The sequence below is a fragment of the Salarias fasciatus genome, assembly GCF_902148845.1.
Source record: "Salarias fasciatus chromosome 23 unlocalized genomic scaffold, fSalaFa1.1 super_scaffold_20, whole genome shotgun sequence".
Taxonomy (NCBI): Eukaryota; Metazoa; Chordata; class Actinopteri; order Blenniiformes; family Blenniidae; genus Salarias; species Salarias fasciatus.
In genome coordinates this window covers 3122221-3149552 of record NW_021941230.1, presented here as the reverse complement: position 1 = coordinate 3149552, position 27332 = coordinate 3122221, and the positions used below count along the sequence as shown (strand labels likewise).

Below are 27332 nucleotides of genomic sequence, written 5' to 3'. Positions count from 1 at the left end.
AACAGAAAAACGCAGTGGTGGGACAGTGATGAGAGGCTTTAGTGATACGGAGTTCAATAATAATTTTCGGATGACAATAACTCCCTTAATGTACGTCTGCGAGCGCCTTTTTTAACACTCACGGTAAGACACACGTCTTCAGCGCTCCATATCGTGACGTGCAGGTCGGATAAATGCGACCTGGCCGTTTAGACTGAAGTCGCATGGCAAAACATCAGATACGTATCGGATTTAGGACCACATATCCAAGTGGCCTGGGTCGCATTTAAAAAAATCGGATCTGTGTCGTTCAGACTGTCATGAAAAGATCCGATACAGGTCACACAGGGGCAAAAAAATCGGATTTGGGTCACTTCAGCCTGCAATGTGAACAAAGCCTAAGAGCTGAAGAAGGTTCAGACTGGAAGAGTTTAGAAATGTAAAGTCCAAACAGCTGAAGCCTCCAGGAGGAGAAGAGCTCTCATCAACATGCTGCAGAGCTCAGTCCACTCTCTGTCCACACTACATCTGGAATCCTCCTGATCTCCTCTCAGTCCTTTGCCTCCAACAGATTCTCCCTTCAGACAGTGAACTGACCTCAGAGTCTCCAGGTTACAGTTTGGACTCTCCAGTCCAGAACACACAATCTTCACTGAGGAATCCTGCAGCCTGTTCCCACTCAGGTCCAGTTGTTTCAGATGGGAGGGGTCAGAGGTCAGAGCTGAGGAGATCACTTCACAGTGAGGATCAGAGAGTCCACAGCCAGAAAGACTGTAATGAGACCAGAGAGGACAGGACGCTATGAGAGAGGACACTTTGATGGACTGTTGGACATCAGAGCTTCACTTCTTCACTTTGGCTTCATGTTGACCTGGAGGAGAACCTGGAGGAGAACCTGGAGGAGAACCTGGAGGAGAACCTGGAGGTGAACCTGGAGTTCCACATGCTGAGTTCAGTTCCTAATTTCAAGAAGTTGAAATGAAGTTAAATTTCCAGGTACCCCAACCTGCCCCTCTGCACTGTGCTCATGTTGCCCTCACTGTCTCATGTTGCCCTCACTGTGCTCATGTTGCCCTCACTGTCTCATGTTGCCCTCACTGTCTCATGTTGCCCCTCACTGTCTCATGTTGCCCCTCACTGTCTCATGTTGCCCTCACTGTGCTCATGTTGCCCTCACTGTCTCATGTTGCCCTCACTGTCTCATGTTGCCCCTCACTGTCTCATGTTGCCCTCACTGTCTCATGTTGCGTTGCTGTCTCTCAGCTTGGTCAGACTGCTGAGCTGTGAAAACAACGCTGAGTGAAATGTTGAGCAGCTCTTCATTCTGGACCCAGTTCAGAGTTCTGCTCTCACTTTAACATCATTCAACACATTTCCTCTCAGGCTTTAGTCTGGTTGCTGCTGAGCCTCACATCACTTCTTTCATCACATGTTTACAGTGTGAAGAAGACCAAGAGAAGATCTGCTGACTTCCACAACATGGACATTTGATTTCCAGCTGCTATGAGGGCTGAGCAGATGGATTCCAGGAGGCAGCTGGAAACATTTCAGTCTCATTAGAATATTACAGACAATAAGAGATGAACTGTGAATCAGAACATGAAGGAAGACTGACAGTCCAAGTTTGAACCAACTCTGAAAACTGAGTCTCTCTGGAGGGTAGAGGAGACTTTTAGGAACAGCAGCAGGTTTGATGGAAATGTTTTGAAATGAAATATTAAAATGTATATTTTGATTGAATGGACTGAACCTCTCAGCAGCAGAATGGAGCCGTTAACAGCTGAATAATAATCAGTCATAGTCTGAGGCAGCGGATCAGACAGTGGACTGATGGGTTCTTCAGGACAGATCATTGAGGATCATCTCCACAGAGGAACTACAGGAACTACTTTCTACAAACATCACTGAGACATTGATCATGAGGACATGTGGACTCACTCAGCCTTCCTGCAGTTCTTCACAGCTGGGATCAGTCTCCGTCGTCCCTCCTCTGATGTCTTGTACTTCTTCAGGTCCAACTCCTCCAGGACCTGGTCTGACATCTGCAGCATGTAGGCCAGAGCTGAGCAGTGGATCTCAGAGAGTTCCTTCTCTGATCTGTTGTCTGACTTCAGGAACTCTTGGATGTCCTGATGGACTGAGAGGTCCTTCATCTCCGTCAGACAGTGGAAGATGTTGATGCTTCTGTCAGGAGACACTTCTCTACTGCTGATCTCCTTCAGGTTCTTGATGACTCTCTGGATGGTTTCTGGACTGATCTCTGTTGGACCCAGCAGACCTTCTAAGAGTCTCTGGTTGGATTCCAGAGAGAGGCCATGAAGGAAGCGGACAAACAGGTCCAGGTGGCCGTTCTGACTGCTGAGGGATTTCTGAAGGATGATCTTCAGGAAGGCAGTCAGAGATGGGAAAGTATTATAAGACCTTCCAATAAAGATCTCAAGCTCGTCTGTCTTCCTGCTGGTGAAACAGTGGAACATGAAGACTGCAGCCAGAAACTCCTGAACAGTCAGATGGACGAAGCTGTAGACGGCTTTCTGGAAGATCACAGACTCTCTCTTGAAGATCTGAGTACAGATTCCAGAGAACAGCGAGGCCTCAGTCACATCCAGACCACACTGCTCGAGGTCTTCTTGGTAGAACAGGATGTTTCCTTTGTCCAGATGCTCCAAGGCCATCCTGCCCAGCTTCAGAAGAAGCTCCCTGTCAGCCTCCGTCAGCTCCTGTGGACCCGTCTCAGGTCCTTCATGGTACTTGAGCTTCTTCCTGTGTGTCTGAAGCAGCACAAAGTGGGAGTACATGTCAGTCAGGGTCTGGGGCAGCTCTCCTCTCTGCTCGCTGCTCAACATGTGCTCCAGAACTGTAGCAGTGATCCAGCAGAAGACTGGGATTCCACACATGATGTGGAGGCTCCTGGAGGTCTGGATGTGGGAGATGATTCTGCTGCTCAGCTCCTCATCACTCAGCCTCCTCCTGAAGTACTCCTCCTTCTGGGCGTCAGTGAAGCCTCGCACTTCTGTCAGTCTGTCCACACATGTTGGAGGGATCTGATGGGCCGCCGCCGGTCGGGAAGTGATCCAGACCCGAGCCGAGGGCAGCAGATCCCCCCGGATGAGGTTAGTGAGCAGCTCGCCCACCGAAGACTGCCAGGAGACGTCCAGCAGCCGCCGGCCGCCGCCAGAGAAAGTCTGCTTTCATCCAGGCCGTCAAAGATGAAGAGCAGCTTGCAGACGGCCAGCTCCTCTGCCGTCAGCTTCTGGAGTGTGGGATGGAAAACAGCCAGCAGCGAGAGGAGACTGTACGGCCGCTCTCCCAGCAGGTTCAGCTCCCTGAAGGAGAGCACCACCAGCACACTGACATCCTGGTTCTCCAGGCCCTCGGCCCAGTCCAGACTGAACTTGTGCACCGAGAAGGTTTTTCCGCTGCCGGCCACGCCGCTGGTCACAACCACTCGGATGTGTGTGTGCTGCTGGGCCCAGGCTTTGAAGATGTCCTGAACCCTGATGGCAGTGTGATGGAGGCTCTCCTTCCTGGAAGCTGTCTCCAGCTGCTTCAGCTCAGGTTCCCTCTGAAGCTCCTCACTGAGTCCCTCTGTGATGTGGAGCTCAGTGTAGATCCTGTTGAGGAGGCTTCCTCCTCCTGCTTCATCACTTCCTTCAGTCACACGTTCACATCTCCTCCTCACACTCTTCTTATGTTCTTCTAGAAGCTGCTGCAGACCCACACCTGCTCACAGACAACAACAACAATCACACTGCACACAAACAACAAGCTTTCATGTCTCTACAACACAACAACCAGTCCAGTGAAGACAGACCAGTCCCTCAGCAGACACATGTCCACTCTTACTTAGTGCAGCGGCGCTTCTGGATCTTTCTGGCTGCTCCTCACACACATCAGTCCTCTTCTTCTCTCTGTGGACACCAAGCAACATTTACTCTGAGCAACACAACACAAAGATCCAGCTTCAACTCTCACACTGCTTCACAATCCTGGAGCTGAATCTGAAAGGGAGCTCAACATCTCTCACTCTGGTTTGGAGGAAATCAAAGGAAACTAATCAGAGGTTCTGATTTGGACTGAATTTATTTTAACTCTCACACACTCCTCTGAAACCATACATAAACTACTATAATCATTTGCATGTACACATGAAATAAACTTTGCCAAACATATCAACAACGTATAAATGTCGAGCAGAAACAGAACATGTTTAACATCTTGTATATAAACTAGTATCTTCATCCTGGACTCATATGAAACAGTGATCAAAGGTTTGGATGTGAGAATTTTTACTTTGAATTCATGAATGAGGGATTGAACTTGTGGATGTGTGACTGACTCTGGTTACAAAGAGAGTTTTGCTGCTGTTCATGAGGATGGACTTCATTCTCCTCCTCATTCTGTTCTCCAGCAGTTCACCAGTAGACCCCCCGTCACTGACACACACCTCCAGTCCAACTGAGCCCACCCCAGCCCAATCCTTCAGAGGATCCAAACATCTGTCTATTCTAAAGATTAACAAACAGTTTAAATTATTTCTCCCCTTTTTCAAACTGGAGTTTGGTAATAAGCCTTGTCTTCAAGGTGGAGCCCAGAATTATTCATTAATACATCACAACTTTATTTAATTGTTAATTCTAAATTTCTCTCAGCTCATTTTCTATTTGTCCTGTTTTCAATAAATTAGTCATTTGTGCCATTGTTGATTGATCAATAACACCTCATTAATCAATAATTTCATGATGAAATTGCTGTGTTTTACTCATTCCTACATGCCTGATTGTTTGATATTATTATTGAATAAATAACAGCTTATTCTGATAATTGACTTTAGATAAATTAATTGTGTTTAACTTTTATTTTACTCTATAATTGATTGTTATTAGTGACTCACAGTTCATGATCTGTAATTATTAAATACAAATTATTAGTAAATGAAAATTTACTCAAATTAATAATTGAATAAAATTACTTAGCGATCAATTACCTCCAATAATCCATACTTTAGTAACTTAATACTAATGAATAAAGGTAAACTCCAACAGAGGGCTCTCTGTCAAGTAGTTGGTAATCCATTTGGTAAAATCAGGCTCCACACTCAGTCAGTCTGTCAGGATTCTTGGCTGAATGGTGTTAAAAACACTGGAGAACCATAAAGCATGGTCCTCATGTCCCCCAGGACCATGGAGAGAAGACAGGGTCTGGTGAAGCAGGGACAGGATGGACCCTCCACTGCCATGTCCTCTGTGGAGGAGAACTGTCAGAGAGCCAACACACTCTGAGGACAGGAGGACAGGAGGATCTGCATGATTTCAGAGGTGTGTGTGAAAGTTAAGAATGAATTCTGTTCTCCATGAAATCTCAGAAACACTTTCTTACTTTGAGTCTGAAGGTCCAGGTTCAGCACTGAAGACTAGTGGTTCAGATCTGGAGTGGTCACTATTCACAGACAGCCTGCTGGATCCTGAAGACTCTGCTGTGTGTCTGAATACACAGACACACACACACACACACACACACACACACACACACACACACACACACACACACACACACACACACACACACACACACACACAGTCTTGTATTTCTATCCTTGTGGGGACCGTCCATTGACTCCCATTCATGTCTGGCCCCTAACCCTGACCCTTACCCTAACCCTAACCCACACCACAACAAAGCCTGACCCTAAAGAAATGTTTTTGCACTTTTACTTTTTTCAGTAACAACAACATGGTCAAGAAAACACTGTTTCTCCTACTTAGGACCGGAAAAAGGTCCCCACAAGGCACGTCGTTCCACGTTTTGCTATCCTTGTGGGGACATTTGGCCCCGACAAGGATAGAAATACAAGAACACACACACACACACACACACACACACACACACACACACACACACACACACACACACACACACACACACACACACACACACACCCCTCAGTGATGGACTTCACCAGTCTCTCTGCTCTCGTTATCTCTTAAAAGCTGCTGATGCTCCTGCGGTTAAACATCAGTTGTTGCATCAAATCTGTCTGAGCTGCTACTGTAACTGTGACCATGTATCATGACCCCCCCTGAGTCAAACACTTCGTCATACAACAGTGGTGGTCAACTCGTGGCCCGCAGGCCCAAACGTCAGATGATAGTGAAGATGAGGCTCCTGCTTGACAGAGGCAGGAACTGGGTCCAGGACCCTGTCAGAGTCCAGCTCCTCCTAAACTGCCTCCAGGACCTGTTTGAAACCCTCTGAGTCAGAGAAGAACCTGCTGTGCTCTACGAGCCGTGATGCCTTCAGGGACTCACTCCCTAAAAGCAGCACTGTTAGCTTAGCTACCACATCAGTGAGCTGCTAGCTTAGCTGCTAGCTTAGCTGTTAGCTAGTTGTGATGCTTCAGCAACAGTGGGCGGGACGCCGTCTCTCGCTGTGAGAGTCAGACAGAACAGGACAGGCTGTCAGTGACGGACAGTCCACTTCTGAGAGGACATGTCCTTCATATCGTAGCAGCGGCTTGGAGACAAGCAGCAGAAAGGACTGTGGACGCTGCTCCAGGGTTTGTTTCTGGGTTCTGCCTTCTTGTTCATGTTGTTGTATGTGTGTTGTTGTTTCTGTGTTGTTCACTGATCATCGTGTTGTTTAGAAGGACTCTGCGGCCGACGGCTCGGTTCTGAGCTGTGATGCCTTGTTTCATGTTTCAAGTTAAAATCAGCTTCTTTTCACTTCAGAAGCTTCATCAAGCTCAGTCCGGCTTTCATGTGTTCATTTCAAAGGAGAAGTGCTCTTTCAGGAGTTTCAGATGGTTTAACACTGTTGACAAATTGAAAGTCCTTGAATATAATTTACTGTCCGTATTTCCTCCACATCGGTGTGTAAAGAGTGTAAAGTTGGTGATTGAAGCAGCAGCCACATTAACTCCAGGCTGCTGTTATGAAGAGTTCATCTTTCAGCTGATTGATGGGGTTTTTCTTTCTGACTCCAGAGTGAAGCAGAGGACAAGAAGCTGTTAGTAACAGTCTGACATGATGACCAGACACTCTTTAAATCACCACATTTCTGAAATCCTGGGGTTTTTGTTCAGGAGTGGATGGTTTAGACCAGAATAAAACATGTTTATCTCTGATGAGGTGAAGTTTCATTATACGGCCGCTCTGCTGTGTGTTCACAGAAGAAACCCTCCACCAGGTCTCTGTTCAGCTGGCTGGACTAGTACTGACCCGAGGCCTCATCAGGTTTCTGAGTCCTTTCACTCAGGAAATGTTCCTTTAAATGGATCTGGAGCTGTGGTCAGTCCACTCTCTCACTTTTCCCAGTTTTAGATTAAACATTAGAAAGTGTCTCCATTCTTACTGGATTCAAATCTGTCAACGGTTTCTAAAGTGTAATGAACAGATTTCAGCCAAAACACAACCAAGACACACTGGAAGTGATGAAAAGAAAAGAGTTTCTTACTTTATGTCTGAAGGTCCAGGTTCAGCACTGAAGTCTGGTGGTTCATGTCTGGACGAGTCACTCTTCAGAGACAACCTGCTGGATCCTGAAGACTCTGCTGTGAGTCTGAACACACACACACACACACACACACACACACACACACACACACACACACACACACACACACACACACACACACACACACACACACACACACACACACACACACACACACACACACATACACACAGAGCAGCTTAGTGCCATTCTCAAGCTCTTCATTGTAAAGATTAACAACCTGTTTAAATGATTTCTCCTCTTTTTGAGGCTGGAGTTTGGTCATTAGTAGGGGTGTGACGAGACACTCGGCTCATGAGACGAGACGCGACGATATTTGTGTCAAGATCATGAGACGAGATTTCCTCTTTACTTTTGAGAAAACTAAAATGACAAAATATGACTGGAGAAACAGACTTTTTATTGAACAAAACCATACAGGTCATTTTGTGCTCAGGTCTGAAGAGGAGACACCCTGAAATCCACCTGGTAGTGTCTCCTGGAGACAGGTGTCTCTTCAGAGGGACAGGCTGTGAGGACTAAATGGAGGACATGTTTAAAATAAAAGAGTTGGAGCTTATTGCTGAAACGAATGGTTAAAAATCCCAGTGGAGACATGAAACAAGCTGCTCAGTGATTATAGGAAGAGGCTGATCACTGTAAAGCTAATGAAGATATTCTATTGATTATTGAGAAGGTTATGAATGATGCTGGAGGTGACACTATTTATTGAAACGTAAATTAAAGCTGAGAAATATTTTATTTCACAATGGTGCTTCTTGTCCATAATCTTATTAACTTTTGAAAAATACCAGTATCATTTCTGATAAATCAAATAAAGAAAAAAAAACTTTTTTGTTGAACGAAAGTAACTTTGAGCCTAAATTTGCCTGGAATATGAATAATTTTGCCCTTATAAATTGTATTTTGACCACATTTGGGCCGTTTTCCTCTCTGCTCGGACTGGAATTTGCCAGAAAAACTAATCCATTGTCCACATTAACAAGCTGTCTGCTGTGTTCGGTGTGAGCTCACTCTGATCAGCTTCTGCCTTGATCCCATGAGACAGATTTTAATTTAAACGAGACATATGGTCATGATTTAATCTCACCAGATCTTGTCACACCCCTATCTGTAGTTATTAATTAGCAAATTACAATTTACTCAAGTTCATAATTGAATAAAATTACTGAGTGATCAACTACTTTCAGTAATCCATACTTTAGTAACTTCATACTAATCAATAAAGGTAAACCCCGACAGAGGGCTCTCTGTCAAGTGGTTGGTGATCCATTTGGTAAAAGCAGGCTCCACACTCAGTTAAGCCCCGTTCATGCATCACATGTCCGCGTGGGTGTGCGTTGGTCTGCGTGACGTAAAAAATCGTCATGAATTCCTGTCCGCTCGGGTCCGCACAGACCAATCCGCGGACATCTGTGCAGCAGCCAGATTTTGTGACCACGTTGCACGTTGCGTGCAGGTTGCGCCCGTATACGCATGCACCAGAGCGCCACAGCAGATAAAACATGACGTTAAAAGTGACGGTAAATGGAGCTACAACCTGATGGCTCCACTCAAAGACACCGTGAAAGTGAAAACTCATAGACAGCGAGAGCAAACTCTGTCTGGAGGGATGAGAAGGTCTGCTGACAGAAATTAAATTATTTAATCGCTCGGGTGCCGCCCCCGCGGTTCAGAAACAGAAAAAAAAGCTAAATAAACTTTAAAGGTATACTGGAGGATCCTTAGAAACAATCAGAATTGTATGGTTCCAACTCGTGATTGGGCAGTCATAATGCCATTCAATGTGGGAACGCGTTTGCGTGATGACGTATCATGTCGAGTCGCCACCTCTGTGCACACTCTTGTTTCCAGCCGCGCATGCGCAGAGCATTGTTTAGGAAGTGACATGCAGTGGAGCGACCATCGTAGAAGCAGAAGCCGTAGAAGTGGCTTGTTCCTCCCGCGAACACCTTCGATCAGGGGCGGGGCGGCCATCGGGAGGTTCGGGAGGTTTCCCGAACAGCCGGCGGCCTCTAAATAATCTGTAACAAAGGAGCAGATAAACAGTCTGCAGTGCCGCACAAGCTTCTCAAAGGTGCGTGGATCAGTGTGCCTGCATGGAATGCACACAGCTGAGCTCAAATATGTAGCATGGGAGAAAGCGCGTGCTCATCGGTGGTGCGCGGAGGCTCCAAAGCGGACGCAGAAACGTGTACATGTGAAGCATGGACGAGCCTTTAGTCTGAGTCTTAGTTAGACAAAAGTGTAATGAGCAGATTTTAGACAAAACACAACCAAGACACACTTGAAGTGATGAAAAGAAAAGAAGAAAAAAAAAAACAGTTTCTTACTTTGTGTCTGAAGGTCCAGGTTCAACACTGAAGTCTGGTGGACTAAGTCTGGACCGGTCACTCTTCAGAGACAACCTGCTGGATCCTGAAGACTCTGCTGTGAGTCTGAATACACACACACACACACACACACACACACGCTCAGTCTCGTATTTCTATCCTCGTGGGGACCGTCCATTGACTCCCATTCATGTCTAGCCCCTAACCCTGACCCTTACCCTAACCCTAACCCACACCACAACAAAGCCTAACCCTAAAGAAATGTTTTTGCACTTTTACTTTTTTCAGTAACAACAACATGGTCAAGAAAACACTGTTTCTCCTACTTAGGACCGGAAAAAGGTCCCCACAAGGCACGTCGTTCCACGTTTTGCTATCCTTGTGGGGACATTTGGCCCCAACAAGGATAGAAATACGAGAACACACACACACACACACACACACACACACACACACACACACACACACACACAGATTAATGAATTCCATCATCAACACAGTTGTAGAGAGGCTAACCATGCCAGAGGTCAAAGGTCAGACCCTCCCAGCAGGGTGTGTTGGTCACTGACAGGTCAGGAGGTTCTGACTGAAGCTCAGAATGAGTGCAGCTCACTGAGAGCAGACAGAAACAGCAGCGCTGCATCTCGTCTCCTCCTTGCTGTTGCTGTGGACTCTGCAGGAGCAGCTGGCGTCTCTCACCTGTCCACACACTCTGGTCCGTCCTCCTCTTCATCCACACCACTCATCTTCAGTCACTGAGAGAGAAAGCAGCAGCATCATGTCTAACAGAACCTTTCAGACAGATCTCAGATCTGCAGCCAACAGCAGCGACACACCGAGGACTTCTTCTCTCTTCATGGACACACATGAGCTGATTAACACCAGGAGACAGAGACAGCTTCACTCTGACTGGACACACACACACACACACACACACACACACACACACGCACAGTCTCGTATTTCTATCCTCGTGGGGACCGTCCATTGACTCCCATTCATGTCTAGCCCCTAACCCTGACCCTTACCCTAACCCGAACCCACACCACAACAAAGCCTAACCCTAAAGAAATGTTTTTGCACTTTTACTTTTTTCAGTAACAACAACATGGTCAAGAAAACACTGTTTCTCCTACTTAGGACCAGAAAAAGGTCCCCACAAGGCACGTCGTTTCACGTTTTGCTATCCTTGTGGGGACATTTGGCCCCAACAAGGATAGAAATACGAGAACACACACACACACACACACACACACACACACACACACACACACACAGACCAGGACTCGTGTTCCCTGTCGTGGAGACATGAGCAGGGTGTTCACCAGACCTTTTCAGTCCAGCCGCCCTGCCCACATTAAATTCTGCAGCGCCCGGACAATGGAGAGGGGGAAAAAAAAAAAAGCGTTGCGCTCTGTGTCCCAGCACTGTATTCTTCACAGAGACTCCACAGCCCCTTTCACACTGGCCAAAAAACCTGTTTAACCTGCTAATAATGGCCTCCTCATGACAGTGTGAGAGGGTTTAATCAGCAGTTCAACCCTGCAATCGACCTGGGATTTTAACGGGTCGCTGCTGTCGGCTCACCTGGCAAAAGCCATATTGACATGTAGAGCAACGAATTGCTTCAGATGTCAATCTGGGATTTCACTCGACAAATCCGTTCGGGGAAGGAGGGACTTCCTGTGGAACTCTTTGCGTTCATTGGACAGAAGGACACAGTCTGCCCGCCTCACCATGTTTGGTTTCAGTTTCAAAAATGTACAAAGCGCCTCTTGCTGTTCGTTTTTCGAAGAGGCAGTAGAAGATTCATCCAAAACAGATTTAATCGCAGTCAGGACATCCATTCTTTTCGCTAGTCATGCTAATATTATTAGCAGTCTGTCGCTTCCTGCTTTCATCAAAGCTTCATGTCCCGCCCTAAACGACGCCTGATTGGACCGCAGGAAAAAAATCTGAGCCCGAGCAAATGAGCACGAGGGGTGCAAGATGGATTCTCGTGTGTGTGAACAAATACTGCGACACCACCATCACAATTTTCACAGTTAATCGTGAATAGTCAAACTTTGAATTCCATGTTTAAATTTCTGTTGTTTTGCATTTCAATGCAGTTTTCAGGACATAACGTAAAACATTCCTAAGTCCAAACAATCAGTTCAGGTTGAATTTAAATTAGTAGTTGAAATTGAAGCATGGTAACTTCCTGCACTGCAAATTCACCAGTGTTGAATTAACTAAAGAGTGGACTCAAACATACATGTGTGTAGAGTTAAACTCAGCTCTGGTCAGTGTTGGTTTTCTCAAGCTGACTCTCTGGAGAGCCGTTTTTCAGTGACGTAGAGCCGTGAACATTCTTTTCATTCCAGTAGGGAGACTGGCGATAGTTGTAACACGGTCAGTTGTAACCACAGACATAAACAGGAGACGCCACAACGGCTGCTAAGGTGCAGGGAATACGGCGGCCATCTTGGAACGGTCCTCATGTCTGTGATGAAGCTCCAGAGAAGTCAAGGTGCCACGGCACTGGCAGCATATTGTTGGGCTGATCAGGGAACTACTGAAAGCAGGACTCTGGGATCACTTTTCACAAGGAAGATTGAACATTATTATTGTTTGAATTCTGTGAAAAATGGTGGAGGAGCCTGGTGGAGGAGCGCCTCGCTCCCGCAGCACATGTGGAATGACATGTTTTCACCATAAAACTGATCAGACAGCGATCACTTTCCAAATTACATTCAAGATTGTTTCAAAACAGTCAGCAGGACTAAAACCAATCATGTAATGTGTTTTTGGCCACTACTAAGCAGCTGTGTAACATGTGCAATAATGTAAAGTGAGCTATTACATTCTGAAAGGAGGGAAAACAAACAGGTGGAGGGTTTGTCTCTCTATCTAACATCCAGCTGGCTCCATGTTGTTCTTTACAGACACTTTACCAGTGAACCGTGGTTCTACAGGATCTGCTGCTCATGTTCTCCTCATGAGAAGATCTAGAAGTGGGACCAAAGTTCTCCATCTTTTCCACTTGTCTTGTATTTGGATGGTAAAACAGACATTTTTAAACCATCCCAGCACCCCGTGTCATGGTGGTGTTTCCCATGATGCTCAGTGCCATGTCTCTCTTTTGTATGAAACAAACTGGGAGTCTGTCTGTTTTTGTGTGTGTGTGTGTGTGTGTGTGTGTGTGTGTGTGCGTGCTTGCGTGCGTGCGTGCGTGCGTGCGTGCATGTGTGCACACGAACCTGATTGCAGTTGCGGTTTTTTTCGATGGATTTCGACCCCACATATGAAGAGTTTATGTAAGTTTATGTATGTGAAATATTGAACATGGCCCCCCACACCAAGGTGTGGAGCCCCCAGCCAGCCAGGATGGGAGAACTCACACACAGTTAACCGGAACAAACTCCTCGTGTGAAGGACCCCCCCTCGGGAAACACTGGAATTAAACAACTAAAAACTTTAACAGGCCCTGGTGCCTGGGGGCTCTCTCCTTCCGTGAGGGTGAGGGGGTCGACCTGGCTGGGGGGGCCGGTCGGCTCGGGCGTGCTGCCGCGGCCTGGGTCGGTGCACGCCCTGGTGTCTGGTTGCTGCCCCGGAATTCAGGGCATCGGGGTGGGTGGTTGTGGTGGTGGGGGACAGGGGGGTGGATGGGGGGGTAGATAGGGGGGTGGTGGGCTGTGGGGGTTAGGGGGTTGGGGAAGGTGCGTGTACGTGTATGTGTATATGTGTGTGGGTGTGTATGTGTGAGTATGTATATATGTTTTTGTATGTGTGGGTATTTATGTAGGTGTATGTGAGTGTGTGGGTGTGTATCTGGATATGTATGTGTATGTGTGTGACTATGTATGTGTAAGTGTGTATGTGTGTGTGTGTAACCCATGTCGCCTGACTGCCCATGAACGCACCACGCACTGATTGGCCCAGGCCACTAGAGGGCACTAAACAAATATGGCCGAGCCGAGCCCACTTCCGGTTTCTCCGGCTGTGACTGTGTTGTTGCGGCAAACCCTCTCTGCCGTGAGAAATTGCCCTCGCTGCGGCAAAACAGAACTAAATGCGCTGAAATCAGAAATCATACCTGCAAATGGTGGGTTACTCCACTCCTCCTCTGTGCCACCGCTTCCAAATATTCCACCTTAAGTAGGCATTTGACTGCAATCAGCACTCGTGGGTAACTCAGCCTTGTCTCCTTATGGTAACAGAGACACGATCCACTCCTGCCTCAAATCCACTTCATTCTGTGCCTTACAAACTACAACATCCAACGGTGAGTCACCAAAACAGTATAATCACTTGAACCCTTCCCACAAAATAGAGGATGGTATCATCTCATGTGTTTAATTTGATTTAATTTCGGCACTTCCGGGTTAGCGCCGGACCGGTTTCGAGTGTGTTTTCTTTTTTTTATTGAGTCTCTGTACCTGCAGTAACGACACCATACGATGGGATGTGACGGCCGTTTGCCGTTTTCTCTTTTTGTTATTTCTTGGGTTGCATTTTTTATTGTAGCTTTAGGCTCAATACAGTGCCATTGATACAGAGTGTGAAGTTAATGTTGTACAACTGATTTATTTATAGATATTGATTTAAATGGCCATTTTATTTATGAAGAAATGATTTGTTACTAGTAACTGAACTTTGATGCTGATTTTGTGTTTTTTGTTTTGCATCTCCTCTCTCTGGCCTTCATTTTAGGTCAGGTTTTTTTTTCCCCCTCCTACCAAAAGAACACTGAAAAAGATTCCTCCTTTGGGAGGTGGCGAGCTGCCCGAGCCTGGTAGGACTTCTTTTTTTTTTTCCAATTCGCCTGGATTATAAAAACTGAACTGAACCTTGCGAACAAACTCGGGATCGTGTGAACTGAACTAAACTCTGCGAACCAGCCGAAGAATCGCATGAACTGAAATAAACTTTCCAAACCAACCAAGGATTCTATGGACACCTGAACTGTGCCTAAGGTTGAAGGTTTTTTTTTTTTTCCTCCCTTTGGGTTTTTTTTTTCCCCCATCTGTGAATTTTCTGTTGTGTTGGGCCCTTTGTTGTTTATTATTGTTTATGTCTGTCATTGTCAATACATTTTCCAAACTCAATTCCTGTTTCCACTGGTTTTCATTCACATACCGAGCTCCCATAGCGAACCTGGTTTCTTTTGTTAAGTCAGATACACCCCTCCATCGCAATAACTCAGCCCTAACGTTTATTTGCTTTAATTCCCTTGTTACACCCCCTAATAAGTGTTACATGTGGCGAGCTAGCCAGGAGCTTGGTGTGAATGAAAATACTCGATCCTTGAATCTTTCAAATTGAGTGGAATTAAAAATTTCTGGTCCGATCCAATTATGGATTTTTTTGAAAGATCTGGTGTTGATATCAACAGCTGTGTCATTGTTTCTGGTGTCACACACACTGAAAAATACAATGAAATTTTTGATATTTTGAGACAATATGGTAAATATAAAAAAATAATCGTTGATGACGAAAATAGCCCGTACTACAAAAACCTGATCGTCGAGTTTAAATCCCTTTCTGCGGTTTCGCAACTTAAGAAAATTGTCCCTTTCACACACATTTCAGTGAGTGACCCTGAAATAAAATATTGCGTATCATCACCTGAAAGTAAAAGTACAGTCACAGCCGGAGCTGAGGCTCATTCCCCCGATTACATAAACGAACTGAAACACATTGCCAGAAGGAGTGGACAAAATTTTGAGGTGGTTCTGCAAGACATGCTGACACAAATCAATGACCACCTGGTTTCAATGAATACGCCGCCATCTAGTGGTCAAGATGAGGAACGACAAACAGTGCAGTCTGTGGACCCCACACTGCCCCTGCCTGGCCAGCAGGGTGCAGCAGCTGGAGTGACAGCCCAACCACCACCACCACCAGGTGCAACTGCATATGACTATACTGACCACCAGGGGTCACTGCGTTCACCTCAAAGAATCATTCTCTCCAACACAGATTTAAATCCACCTGGAATTCAAAGAGTTGTTGTGGAACACACCTTGAGTCGGGATGAATTTACCTCCCACATGATGCCCGCCTACAGAATCCGTCCATTCTCTGGCAAAATACCAAAACCTTCGAATGAAAATGATTATGAAACCTGGAAATCAAATATTGAACTGTTATTGGCTGATGTTAACCTGCCTCCAATACAAGTTACAAGAAAAATATTGGAAAGTTTGATGTCTCCTGCTGCAGATGTGGTGAGGGGTTTGAAGCTGGACACTTTACCTGCTGTTTATTTGCAAGTTTTGGATTCAGCGTACTCAACAGTACAAGACGGGGAGGAACTGTTTGCACAGTTTTTAAACACGCTCCAGGACCCCGGTGAAAAGCCCTCCAGCTACCTCCAACGATTGCTGCTGGCAATAAATACAGTGGTTAAAAGAGGAGGAGTTGCAGCATCAGACGTCGACAAGCACCTCGTAAGGCAATTCTGCAGAGGCTGTTGGGACAATGGCATCATAACAAAGCTACAATTGGAACAGAAAAAACTGAACCCACCGCCATTTGCTGAACTACTTCTGCAGCTCAGAACTGAAGAGGATCGACAGTTGACAAAAGAGAGCCTCATGAAGAAACACATTGGCTCCACTAAACAACGTGCAGTCCTCAACGCACAAAGCTGTTCCTGTGGTCACACTGACAGCAGCGCCTCTTCCATCGATGAGCTGAAACAACAGGTCAAAAAGCTGCAGCAGCAAATGTCGGCCCTGCTTGCCCAGACGTCCCGCACCTCTGCAAAGCCAACAAACCGCAGCACACCGCAACCACAAACTGGCAGAGCACAGAACACCAAACCGAGAGCCGGGTTCTGCTTCAGATGTGGAGATGATGGTCACATTGCTCCCTCTTGCAGCCAACCAGCAAACCCAGTCCTGGTCCAGCAAAAACGAACACGTCTCCAGGAACGACAAGCGCTATGGGACGCAAACAACAACAAGAACCAGAACCAGTCAAACTAGGTCCAGCCTCTTCTGCGGGACAAGCAGAGGCTGCCCGACCGCAATGTCCCACACAGCTGTCACAGAGACCCTTCAACTCAATCCCAAAAGGACTCATTGGCACCAAATGCACTGCTCAAATCATAATCAAAGGAACACCTATTCACTGTCTATTGGACACAGGCTCACAAGTCACCACAGTTTCAGAGTCCTTCTACCATGCACATCTGCCAGACCATCCACTCCACCCTCTTAACGACCTTCTCGAAGTTGAAGGGGCGAACGGCCAAGTCGTGCCATACCTGGGGTACATCAACCTCGACGTCACGTTCCCCCCTGACTTCCTTGGGATCCCTGTGGAGGTTGCCACGCTGGCTTTGGTTGTGCCTGATGTCAAGACCCATCAACCACTTATTTTGGTGGGCACAAATACTCTGGACTTCGTCTACGTCCAGTCCTGTGAACAAAAGCCGGACTTCCACCCTGTCCCATATGGCTATCGAGCTGTTCAATAGATCCTGGAACATAGACACAAGATGAACAGTGCTGAACATCATGGGCTTGTAAAATTGAACAGTGCCATTCCCCAGACCATTCCTGCCAGAGAAACGGTCCTCCTGGAGGGCATCGCAGTCGCTCATTCTGTGCATGCAGAAAAAGCGGTCATGATAGAACACCCCAGGTCATTTCACTTACCTGGCGGTTTAATGGTGCAGTCCTGCCTTGTTGATTTCTCTGGTTCTCATCCCGTACTCCTGCCAGTTCCTGTGAAAAATGAATCTGAACATGATGTGTACTTACCACCCCGAGCAGTGATTGCTGAAATAAGTGCTTTTCAGTCCGTTTCCTGTGCTGCGCAGGGAACCTCAGAATCCACCTCGTCCCACACAACAAAGCCGTTGTTTGATTTCAACTTTGGAAACTCCCCACTCACACCTGAGTGGAAAGACAGAATCATTGCCAAACTCAACAGTATCCCTGAAGTTTTTGCAGAACACGATATGGACTTCGGCAGAACAGACAGAATAAAGCATCAAATTAAGCTCCTTGATCCAACTCCATTCAAACAGAGACCTCGACCCATCCACCCACAAGACCTGGATGCCGTAAGGGAACACCTGAAAGAACTGGTCAATTCTGGAGTCATTCGAGAATCCGACTCCCCTTTCGCCTCACCCATTGTGGTCGTAAGAAAGAAAAACGGCAGTGTCAGGCTCTGTATTGATTACAGGAAACTGAATTTACAAACGATCAAGGACGCATACGCTCTTCCCAAGCTCGAAGACACATTCACCGCTCTCACCGGATCTCAGTGGTTTTCTGTTTTGGATTTAAAATCAGGGTATTATCAAATCGAGATGGACGAAAGTGACAAGCCGAAAACAGCCTTTGTGTGCCCTCTTGGATTCTGGGAGTTTAATCGAATGCCCCAGGGGGTCACCAATGCGCCGTCCACATTCCAACGTCTGATGGAAAAATGCGTTGGAGAGATGAATTTGAAAGAAGTGCTTGTATTCATAGACGACCTCATTGTCTTCGCGCCAACTCTGGAGGAGCATGAGGAGAGATTGATGAGAGTTCTTAACCGTCTCAAAGATTTCGGCCTGAAACTCTCAGTCGAGAAATGCGCTTTCTTCCAAACATCAGTAAAATACCTTGGACACATAGTCTCCAAAAATGGCGTTGAGACTGATCCAGCCAAAATTGATGCCCTGAGATCCTGGCCAGTTCCGACCAATCTCAAAGAGCTCCGGTCCTTCCTCGGATTTGCCGGATACTACCGGAGATTTGTCCAAAGCTACTCTTCAATAGTCAAGCCACTCCATGAACTCACCTCTGGATACCCGCCGTCACAGAAGAGATTGAAACTCCTCATCAAACCGGAGCAGTATCTCAACCCAAAAGAGCCATTCGGGGGTCGCTGGTCATCCGCCTGTCAGAGAGCATTTGAAGAAATAAAAGAGAAACTCACCTCTGCTCCAGTGCTTGCTTTCGCCAATCCGCAGAAACCTTACCTGCTACACACTGATGCCAGTTCCACCGGGCTTGGTGTTGTATTATACCAAGAGCAGGAAGGTCACCAGAGAGTCATCGCTTACGCCAGCAGGGGCCTGTCCAGAAGCGAGTCGAGATACCCAGCACACAAGCTGGAATTTCTTGCGCTGAAATGGGCTGTTGTGGAAAAGTTCAATGACTACCTTTACGGCACCAACATTACCGTCGTAACCGACAGCAATCCACTAACTTACCTCCTCACTTCTGCTAAGCTCGACGCTACAAGCTACCGCTGGTTGTCTGCACTCTCCACCTACAGCTTCAAGATCACTTACCGAGCAGGCAAGCAAAATGCGGATGCGGATGGTCTTTCCCGCAGACCTCATGGTGAACTCTCCTCTGACCTGATGTCCCAAAAAGAAAAGGAAAGGATTCTCAGGTTTACAGAAACCCACCTTGAAAGCCCCAACGTCATCACCATCGACCAACACACTGTACAAGCTCTCACCGATCGCCATCTCATCTGTAGTGCTTCCGACTCACCTGATTATGCTCTTGTACACTCTTTGTCCATGTCCGCTGACAGTCTACCAGATAGCTACACTGCTGACGAGCAGTTTGCATCCTTGGTCGTCAATCAGCTGAGCCCATTAGACATCGCCGACAAGCAACGTGCCGACCCTGTTCTCAGACACGTCATCGCACAGTTGGAGACTGGTGAATCACCTCCCCCTACTTTAAGGGAACAACTGCCAGAGTTGCCACTTCTCCTGCGGGACCTAAATCGCATGGAGCTCCACAATAATGTCCTCTTGCGGAGAAGGCAGCTTGGACCCCAGCTCCAACACCAACTTGTGCTCCCTCAAGAATGTCGTGCAGAAGTGCTGTCGAGCCTACACGACCAGATGGGCCACATGGGCATTGAGCGCACCTTGGACCTCGTCCGAAATCGGTTTTACTGGCCACGAATGGCCAATGACGTACAGACCAAGGTGAGGACCTGTGAGCGATGCATAAAACGCAAAGCACTACCGGAGAGAGCCGCACCACTGGTGAATATCCAGACATCCCATCCACTTGAGCTTGTCTGTATGGATTTTTTGACATTGGAGCCTGACAAGAGCAAGATTAAAGACATCTTGGTCATAACAGATCACTTCACCAAATACGCAGTTGCTATACCTACCCCCAATCAGAAGGCAAAAACCGTTGCAAAGTGTCTCTGGGAAAACTTCTTCATTCACTATGGAATCCCACAGAAACTTCACAGTGACCAAGGACCCGATTTCGAGTCAAGAACAATAAAAGAACTCTGTGCATTGGCAGGCATCCACAAAATCAGAACAACGCCATATCATCCACGTGGCAACCCTGTGGAAAGATTCAACAGGACTTTATTGGACATGCTTGGCACTCTTGCAGAACAGGAGAAATCTCACTGGAAGGATTTTGTTAAACCGCTTGTGCACGCATACAATTGCACTCGTAATGACACCACCGGCTTCACACCATACGAGCTGATGTTTGGTCGCCAGCCACGTCTCCCGATCGACCTCGTGTTCGGCCTCCCTGTGTCTCAGCCAGCCCACAGCCACTCTGAGTACGTCCAGAAGCTGAGGTCACACCTGGAGAAAAGCTACCAGCTTGCTTCTGAAAATGCTGAGAAATCGATGCAGAAGAACAAAATACGTTTCGATCGAAATGTCACTGCATCTGAGCTGGAAGTGGGAGATCGTGTGCTCGTCCGCAATGTTCGGCTGCGTGGAAAGCACAAGATTGCCGACAAATGGGAGCCCAACATCTACGTGGTAGTCAAGAAAGCAGCAAACTTACCTGTTTACACTGTAAGGCCAGAGCATGCCGACAAACCCATCAGAACTCTTCACCGTGATTTACTCCTGCCCTGTGGATGCTTACCTGCCACATCCCAACTCCAGCCGACACCTGCAAGAAGACCTCCAAAAAGGGACTTACTTGCACCTGATCCCGACGAACCGCTATCCGATGATGAAATCCTACCAACGCACTGGTACGAACCACTCACCTTCGAGCCAGTCCAGATTGTCACCACTGCGGACATTCCGAGACCTCAGCCAGAAATCATCACTGCCGCACCAGAAGAAGAATTTGCTGAACCCACTCTCGAGCCTGAACCAGAACAAACAGAACTTGAGCCTCAGACCCAGCCAGAACCAACTGAACCCTCCTCAGAGAATGAAAGTGTCGGATCAACCACTGATTCCCTAGCACAACCCACCGTTGATGCTGATCCAGTTGAACCAGACTCACCTGTCGCTGAAGGCAACTTGCCTCCCGATCCTGTCCACGTACCTGCAGGAGCCGACTTCCCGTCTGATCCCGACATGTCCATCTCAGACGATGCACCACCTGTAAGGAGTTCAACACGAGAACGACGTCCTCCACAACGACTCCAGTACCGTGGATTAGGAAAGCCATTTTTGAAGAGCGTGCAAACCTTCTTTGACAACATGGGCACAATACTCTCATTCGCTGTCATGGGACATGATGAAAGTGCAGCTGACGCCACTGGCCTGCCACATACCAACTGTCAGTCCAGCTCATGTACAGGGACGTACATGAGGTCAGGGGGGGACCCTGTAACCCATGTCGCCTGACTGCCCATGAACGCACCACGCACTGATTGGCCCAGGCCACTAGAGGGCACTAAACAAATATGGCCGTGCCGAGCCCACTTCCGGTTTCTCCGGCTGTGACTGTGTTGTTGCGGCAAACCCTCCCTGCCGTGAGAAATTGCCCTCGCTGCGGCAAAACAGAACTAAATGCGCTGAAATCAGAAATCATACCTGCAAATGGTGAGTTACTCCACTCCTCCTCTGTGAAGGACCCCCCCTCGGGAAACACTGGAATTAAACAACTAAAAACTTTAACAGGCCCTGGTGCCTGGGGGCTCTCTCCTTCCGTGAGGGTGAGGGGGTCGACCTGGCTGGGGGGGCCGGTCGGCTCGGGCGTGCTGCCGCGGCCTGGGTCGGTGCACGCCCTGGTGTCTGGTTGCTGCCCCGGAATTCAGGGCATCGGGGTGGGTGGTTGTGGTGGTGGGGGACAGGGGGGTGGATGGGGGGGTAGATAGGGGGGTGGTGGGCTGTGGGGGTTAGGGGGTTGGGGAAGGTGCGTGTACGTGTATGTGTATATGTGTGTGGGTGTGTATGTGTGAGTATGTATATATGTTTTTGTATGTGTGGGTATTTATGTAGGTGTATGTGAGTGTGTGGGTGTGTATCTGGATATGTATGTGTATGTGTGTGACTATGTATGTGTAAGTGTGTATGTGTGTGTGTGTAACCCATGTCGCCTGACTGCCCATGAACGCACCACGCACTGATTGGCCCAGGCCACTAGAGGGCACTAAACAAATATGGCCGAGCCGAGCCCACTTCCGGTTTCTCCGGCTGTGACTGTGTTGTTGCGGCAAACCCTCTCTGCCGTGAGAAATTGCCCTCGCTGCGGCAAAACAGAACTAAATGCGCTGAAATCAGAAATCATACCTGCAAATGGTGGGTTACTCCACTCCTCCTCTGTGCCACCGCTTCCAAATATTCCACCTTAAGTAGGCATTTGACTGCAATCAGCACTCGTGGGTAACTCAGCCTTGTCTCCTTATGGTAACAGAGACACGATCCACTCCTGCCTCAAATCCACTTCATTCTGTGCTTTACAAACTACAACATCCGACGGTGAGTCACCAAAAAAGTATAATCACTTGAACCCTTCCCACAAAATAGAGGATGGTATCATCTCATGTGTTTAATTTGATTTAATTTCGGCACTTCCGGGTTAGCGCCGGACCGGTTTCGAGTGTGTTTTCTTTTTTTTATTGAGTCTCTGTACCTGCAGTAACGACACCATACGATGGGATGTGACGGCCGTTTGCCGTTATCTCTTTTTGTTATTTCTTGGGTTGCATTTTTTATTGTAGCTTTAGGCTCAATACAGTGCCATTGATACAGAGTGTGAAGTTAATGTTGTATAACTGATTTATTTATAGATATTGATTTAAATGGCCATTTTATTTATGAAGAAATGATTTGTTACTAGTAACTGAACTTTGATGCTGATTTTGTGTTTTTTGTTTTGCATCTCCTCTCTCTAGCCTTCATTTTAGGTCAGGTTTTTTTTCCCCCTCCTACCAAAAGAACACTGAAAAAGATTCCTCCTTTGGGAGGTGGCGAGCTGCCCGAGCCTGGTAGGACTTCTTTTTTTTTTTCCAATTCGCCTGGATTATAAAAACTGAACTGAACCTTGCGAACAAACTCGGGATCGTGTGAACTGAACTAAACTCTGCGAACCAGCCGAAGAATCGCATGAACTGAAATAAACTTTCCAAACCAACCAAGGATTCTATGGACACCTGAACTGTGCCTAAGGTTGAAGGTTTTTTTTTTTTTTCCTCCCTTTGGGTTTTTTTTTTCCCCCATCTGTGAATTTTCGGTTGTGTTGGGCCCTTTGTTGTTTATTATTGTTTATGTCTGTCATTGTCAATACATTTTCCAAACTCAATTCCTGTTTCCACTGGTTTTCATTCACATACCGAGCTCCCATAGCGAACCTGGTTTCTTTTGTTAAGTCAGATACACCCCTCCATCGCAATAACTCAGCCCTAACGTTTATTTGCTTTAATTCCCTTGTTACACCCCCTAATAAGCGTTACATGTGGGTATGTATCTGTGAGCGGGATATGTATGTGTGTGTGGGTGTGTATCTGTAAGTATGTATGTATGTCTGTACGTGTGGGTGTATATGTGTGGGCGATTGGAGCTATGTATGAGAGAGTGCGGTGTCCTGTGTTTTCCCCACAGGCCTGGGGTTTGGAGCGGCTGTGGTTTGGGGGGCTGCTGGCTCTGTGGGGTGCATATCTGTCTGCGGCGGTGGGGTGGGGGGGGTGGGGGCGGCAGTTGTGGGTGGCGGGGGGGGCCTGGATGTGGGGTTCGGTGTTCCCTTGCCTTCCGGGGGTGTCTCCCACAGGATGTGACAGTTGGATGACGCGGGAATGTGAGTGTGTTTGGGGTAGGATGGACTGTGTGTGTGTGTCTGTGTGTGTGTGTGTGTGTGTGTGTGTGTGTGTGTGTGTGTGTGTGTGTGTATGTGGTGTGTGTGTGTGTGTGTGTGCGGTGTGTGTGTGTGCGTGCTTGTTAGCGTGTGCGTGAGAGTGTGTGAGTGTGTTGGAATGTGAGTGTGTGTGTGTGCGTTTGGTTTAGGGATGAGTGGTTGTGTGTGTGCGTGTGTGCATGTGTGTGTGTCAGTATGAGTGAGTGGGTATGAGTGTTGGGTTGGGGCGGGGGGGAGTGAGGCGGGAGAGGACAGGGGGTGGGAGGGGTGGGCCGGGCGGTGGACGGGGGGGTGGGTTCCGGGTGGGGGGCGTGGGGTGGGGGGGGGGGGGGGCGGTGGGGGGGTGCCCTGGATCTCGGGGTGCGTGGCCGGAGCGCTGGGGGGTGTACTGGCCTGGGGTGGGTAGCCGCCCGTGTGGGCTGGTTCTCCCGGGTGGGTCATGGCCCTCCGCCTGGGTGGGGGGTTGGCTCCTGGGCTCTTGGGCCTTGGGCTCTCGGCCCTGCCCGCCCGGGCGTCCGGCGCCCGGGGTGGACCCGCTCCTGCCGGTCGTGGCTCCGCGGGGCCCGGGCCCCGGGGCTGCCGGGGTCCCCGGCCGGGGCTTTCCTCTGCCCCGTTTCTGGACTGGAGCGTGGGCCTCTGCCTGGGGGGGCGGCTTGGATCCGGGGTCTGTGATGACCGCCGGCTGTCTGGGCTCTGAGGGCCTCTCTGGCCTGCTTCTGGCCTTCTCAGAGGTCAGAGGTCATATATACATGATCACTATCACCATCACTGTCACCATCATATTCACATGATCACGTTGATCTTTAATCACTCTTCACACACTCCATTACCTTGTCTTCTTGTGGTGGTTAGACTAATGGTGATCTGTAGTAGACCTCTCTTGATGCACGCCCCGAGTTTACTACTAGTTACGACTAGCTATATTAAAAAAAAAAAAAAAAAAAAAAAAAAGGGTTTGTGGTGTCCTTGCATTTCCTTCCTCCCCTACACCTCCTTTTATTTTTGTGGCCTGGTCTGTTCACTAATTTGGTTCGGAAAAAAAAAAAAAAAAAAAATGTATGTATGGTTCTGTAATTTTCTGTGTTGGTTGTCGGCTCTGTTTTGGTGTTGTCTAGATTGGGGGTTTGGGATTGTTCTAGGTTGCGTGTGGTGCGTCAACAACACTGTTTTGTATTGTGACATTGTACATAGGTTGTGCCCCCCCCCCCCCCCCCCCTTCCGTTCTCCCTCTCTTTATCTTCCTCTCTTTCTGTCCCTGCTCTCTGAGCATTTCCGTCCCGGTCCTGTCCGGCAGCCATGCCGGATGCCAGCTTTAAATAAAGGCAGCAGCAGGAGGAGACTCAGTCTCGTCCTGCTGCTAACATTAAAATCTGTTCGGATAGTAAAAGGCTACAATCATACAATATTGCACGCCCCAGCTGCCGAACAGGACAAGGGAAAAAAAAAACAAAAAAAAACTTTAACATGGAAAATATGATAAAACGTTAAAGTAAAATAAGTCAGATGAGGTGAAGAAGTGAAAGTACACAATAAACTAAAATAAATAAATAATGGTGAAAATCACAACAATATAAATGTCTGATTTAAGAGATCACATCTCTTCAGAACAGTTCACTCAGGAGGAAAAACTACATTTCTTTCTCAAACTAATGATCAGTGTCCCCAAAATGCTTCGTCCTTTTGGCATCGTGGCTCTGACAGAATATTTAGATGTTTTGTCTTTAATCGGCAGTTCGACCCTGCAATCGACCCGGGATTTTAACGGGTCGCTGCTGTTGGCTAACCTGGCAAAAGCCATATTGACGTGAGCAGCAACGAATTGCTTCAGATGTCAATCTGGGATTTCATTCGGCAAATCCGTTCGGGGAAGGAGGGACTTGCTGTAGAACTCTTTGCGTTCATTGGACGGAAGGACACAGTCTGCCCGCCTCACCATGTTTGGTTTCAGTTTCAAAAATGCACAAAGCGCCTCTTGCTGTTCGTTTTTCAAAGAGGCAGTAGAGGATTCATCCAAAACAGATTTAATCGCTGTCGGGACATCCATTCTTTTCGCTAGTCATGCTAATATTACTAGCAGTCCGTCGCTTCCTGCTTCCGTCAAAGCTTCATGTCCCGCCCTAAACGACGCCTGATTGGACCACAGGGAAAAAATTCGAGCCCGAGCGCATGAGCGTGAGTGGTGCAAGATGGATTCTCATGGTGTGTGAACAAATACTGCGACACCATCAGCACGGGAAAATGGAAAACGCAGCAACGCGGCTCGCCAGCAGGCGGTCAGACCCGGGTCAGCAGGCAGTGGGAAAGGAGTCGAAAAGACGATTGTTAGCAGGTCGAAACATGGTTGGACCCGCTAACGATCGGCAGGGGGAAAGGGGTACATGTGTGCGCTCTCTCTTTTTTCCCCCTGCCCCCCCTGACATTTTAACGCCTTACCCCCCCCCCACCCCCCGCCCCGCTCCGACGGCCTGCTCTCCCCCACCCCCATACACGCTCCCCTCTGGCCCCAGGAAACACTGATAAGAGTGCTGCTCATGACCAGCGGCTGCGTTTCTGCTGTCAACAAGGAATCTTTCCAGGAAGTCTTCTTTATGCCCGTTACCATGGAGACCAAGTCACGGTGTTTTCAAAAAGTTCAATTTTCTGTTCCTCTGAGCGCCGCTGCTCTGTGAACAGAAACCACACCTCTACCAAAGCTGTTTTCATTTGAAAAAGTTCTAAAGGGAAACTCGATCTCTATCACACACACACACACACACACACACACACACACACACACACACACACACACACACACACACACACACACAAACACACACAGTGACATTAAAAGATAAGAGCAGCAGCAGCACTCACCTGCTTCTCCTCTCAGGCTTTCAGTCGGAGTCTGAACTGACTCAGCGCTTCACTTCCTGTTTTCTGCTTCTCCTCCTAGATTTTTTCTTCCTTTTTTAGATGAGACCCTCCCATCAGAGGAAGTGAGACACAGATCAGCTCTTCAGAATAAAATCATAGTTGCAGTTTAAGGAAAGCGAGAGAGAAGAAAACACCAAAGTCTTTCTGATTGAAATGTTGAAAACGGGGCTGTCCAAAGATTTTTGATTGTGATTAATCACAGAATTTCTACAGGTAATCGTAAATAGTCAAACTTTGAATTGCATGTTTAAATTTCTGTTGTTTTGCATTTCAAGGCAGTTTTCAGGACATAACGTAAAACATTCCTAAGTCCAAACAATCAGTTCAGGTTGAATTTAAATTAGTAGTTGAAATTGAAGCATGGTAACTTCCTGCACTGCAAATTCACCAGTGTTGAATTAACTAAAGAGTGCACTCAAACATACATGTGTGTAGAGTTAAACTCAGCTCTGGTCAGTGTTGGTTTTCTCAAGCTGACTCTCTGGAGAGCCGTTTTTCAGTGACGTAGAGCCGTGAACATTCTTTTCATTCCAGTAGGGAGACTGGGGATAGTTGTAACACG

General features: G+C 47.5%; 1 protein-coding gene and 1 long non-coding RNA gene across 3 annotated transcripts in view; both read right to left on the bottom strand.

Moving 5' to 3' along the window:
- Positions 1-27332, bottom strand: part of LOC115384136 (NACHT, LRR and PYD domains-containing protein 3-like) — a gene marked incomplete at both ends in the record, with an annotated part of 77208 nt that overhangs the window by 788 nt on the left and 49088 nt on the right. The window contains one exon of the mRNA XM_030086471.1: positions 577-750. Coding sequence (XP_029942331.1) covers positions 577-750 — 174 coding nt within the window. The remainder of the gene's footprint in view (positions 1-576; positions 751-27332) is intronic.
- LOC115384157 (uncharacterized) lies at positions 3833-26869 on the bottom strand. Of its 2 annotated transcripts, XR_003930815.1 has the most exons (5): positions 26711-26869; positions 10524-10579; positions 7432-7536; positions 5359-5463; positions 4884-5281 (listed from the first exon to the last, which is right to left on the bottom strand). It is a non-coding gene; the product is annotated as an uncharacterized LOC115384157 (long non-coding RNA). The 2 variants fall into 2 exon arrangements; XR_003930814.1 differs by lacking the exons at positions 4884-5281; positions 5359-5463 and adding an exon at positions 3833-3890.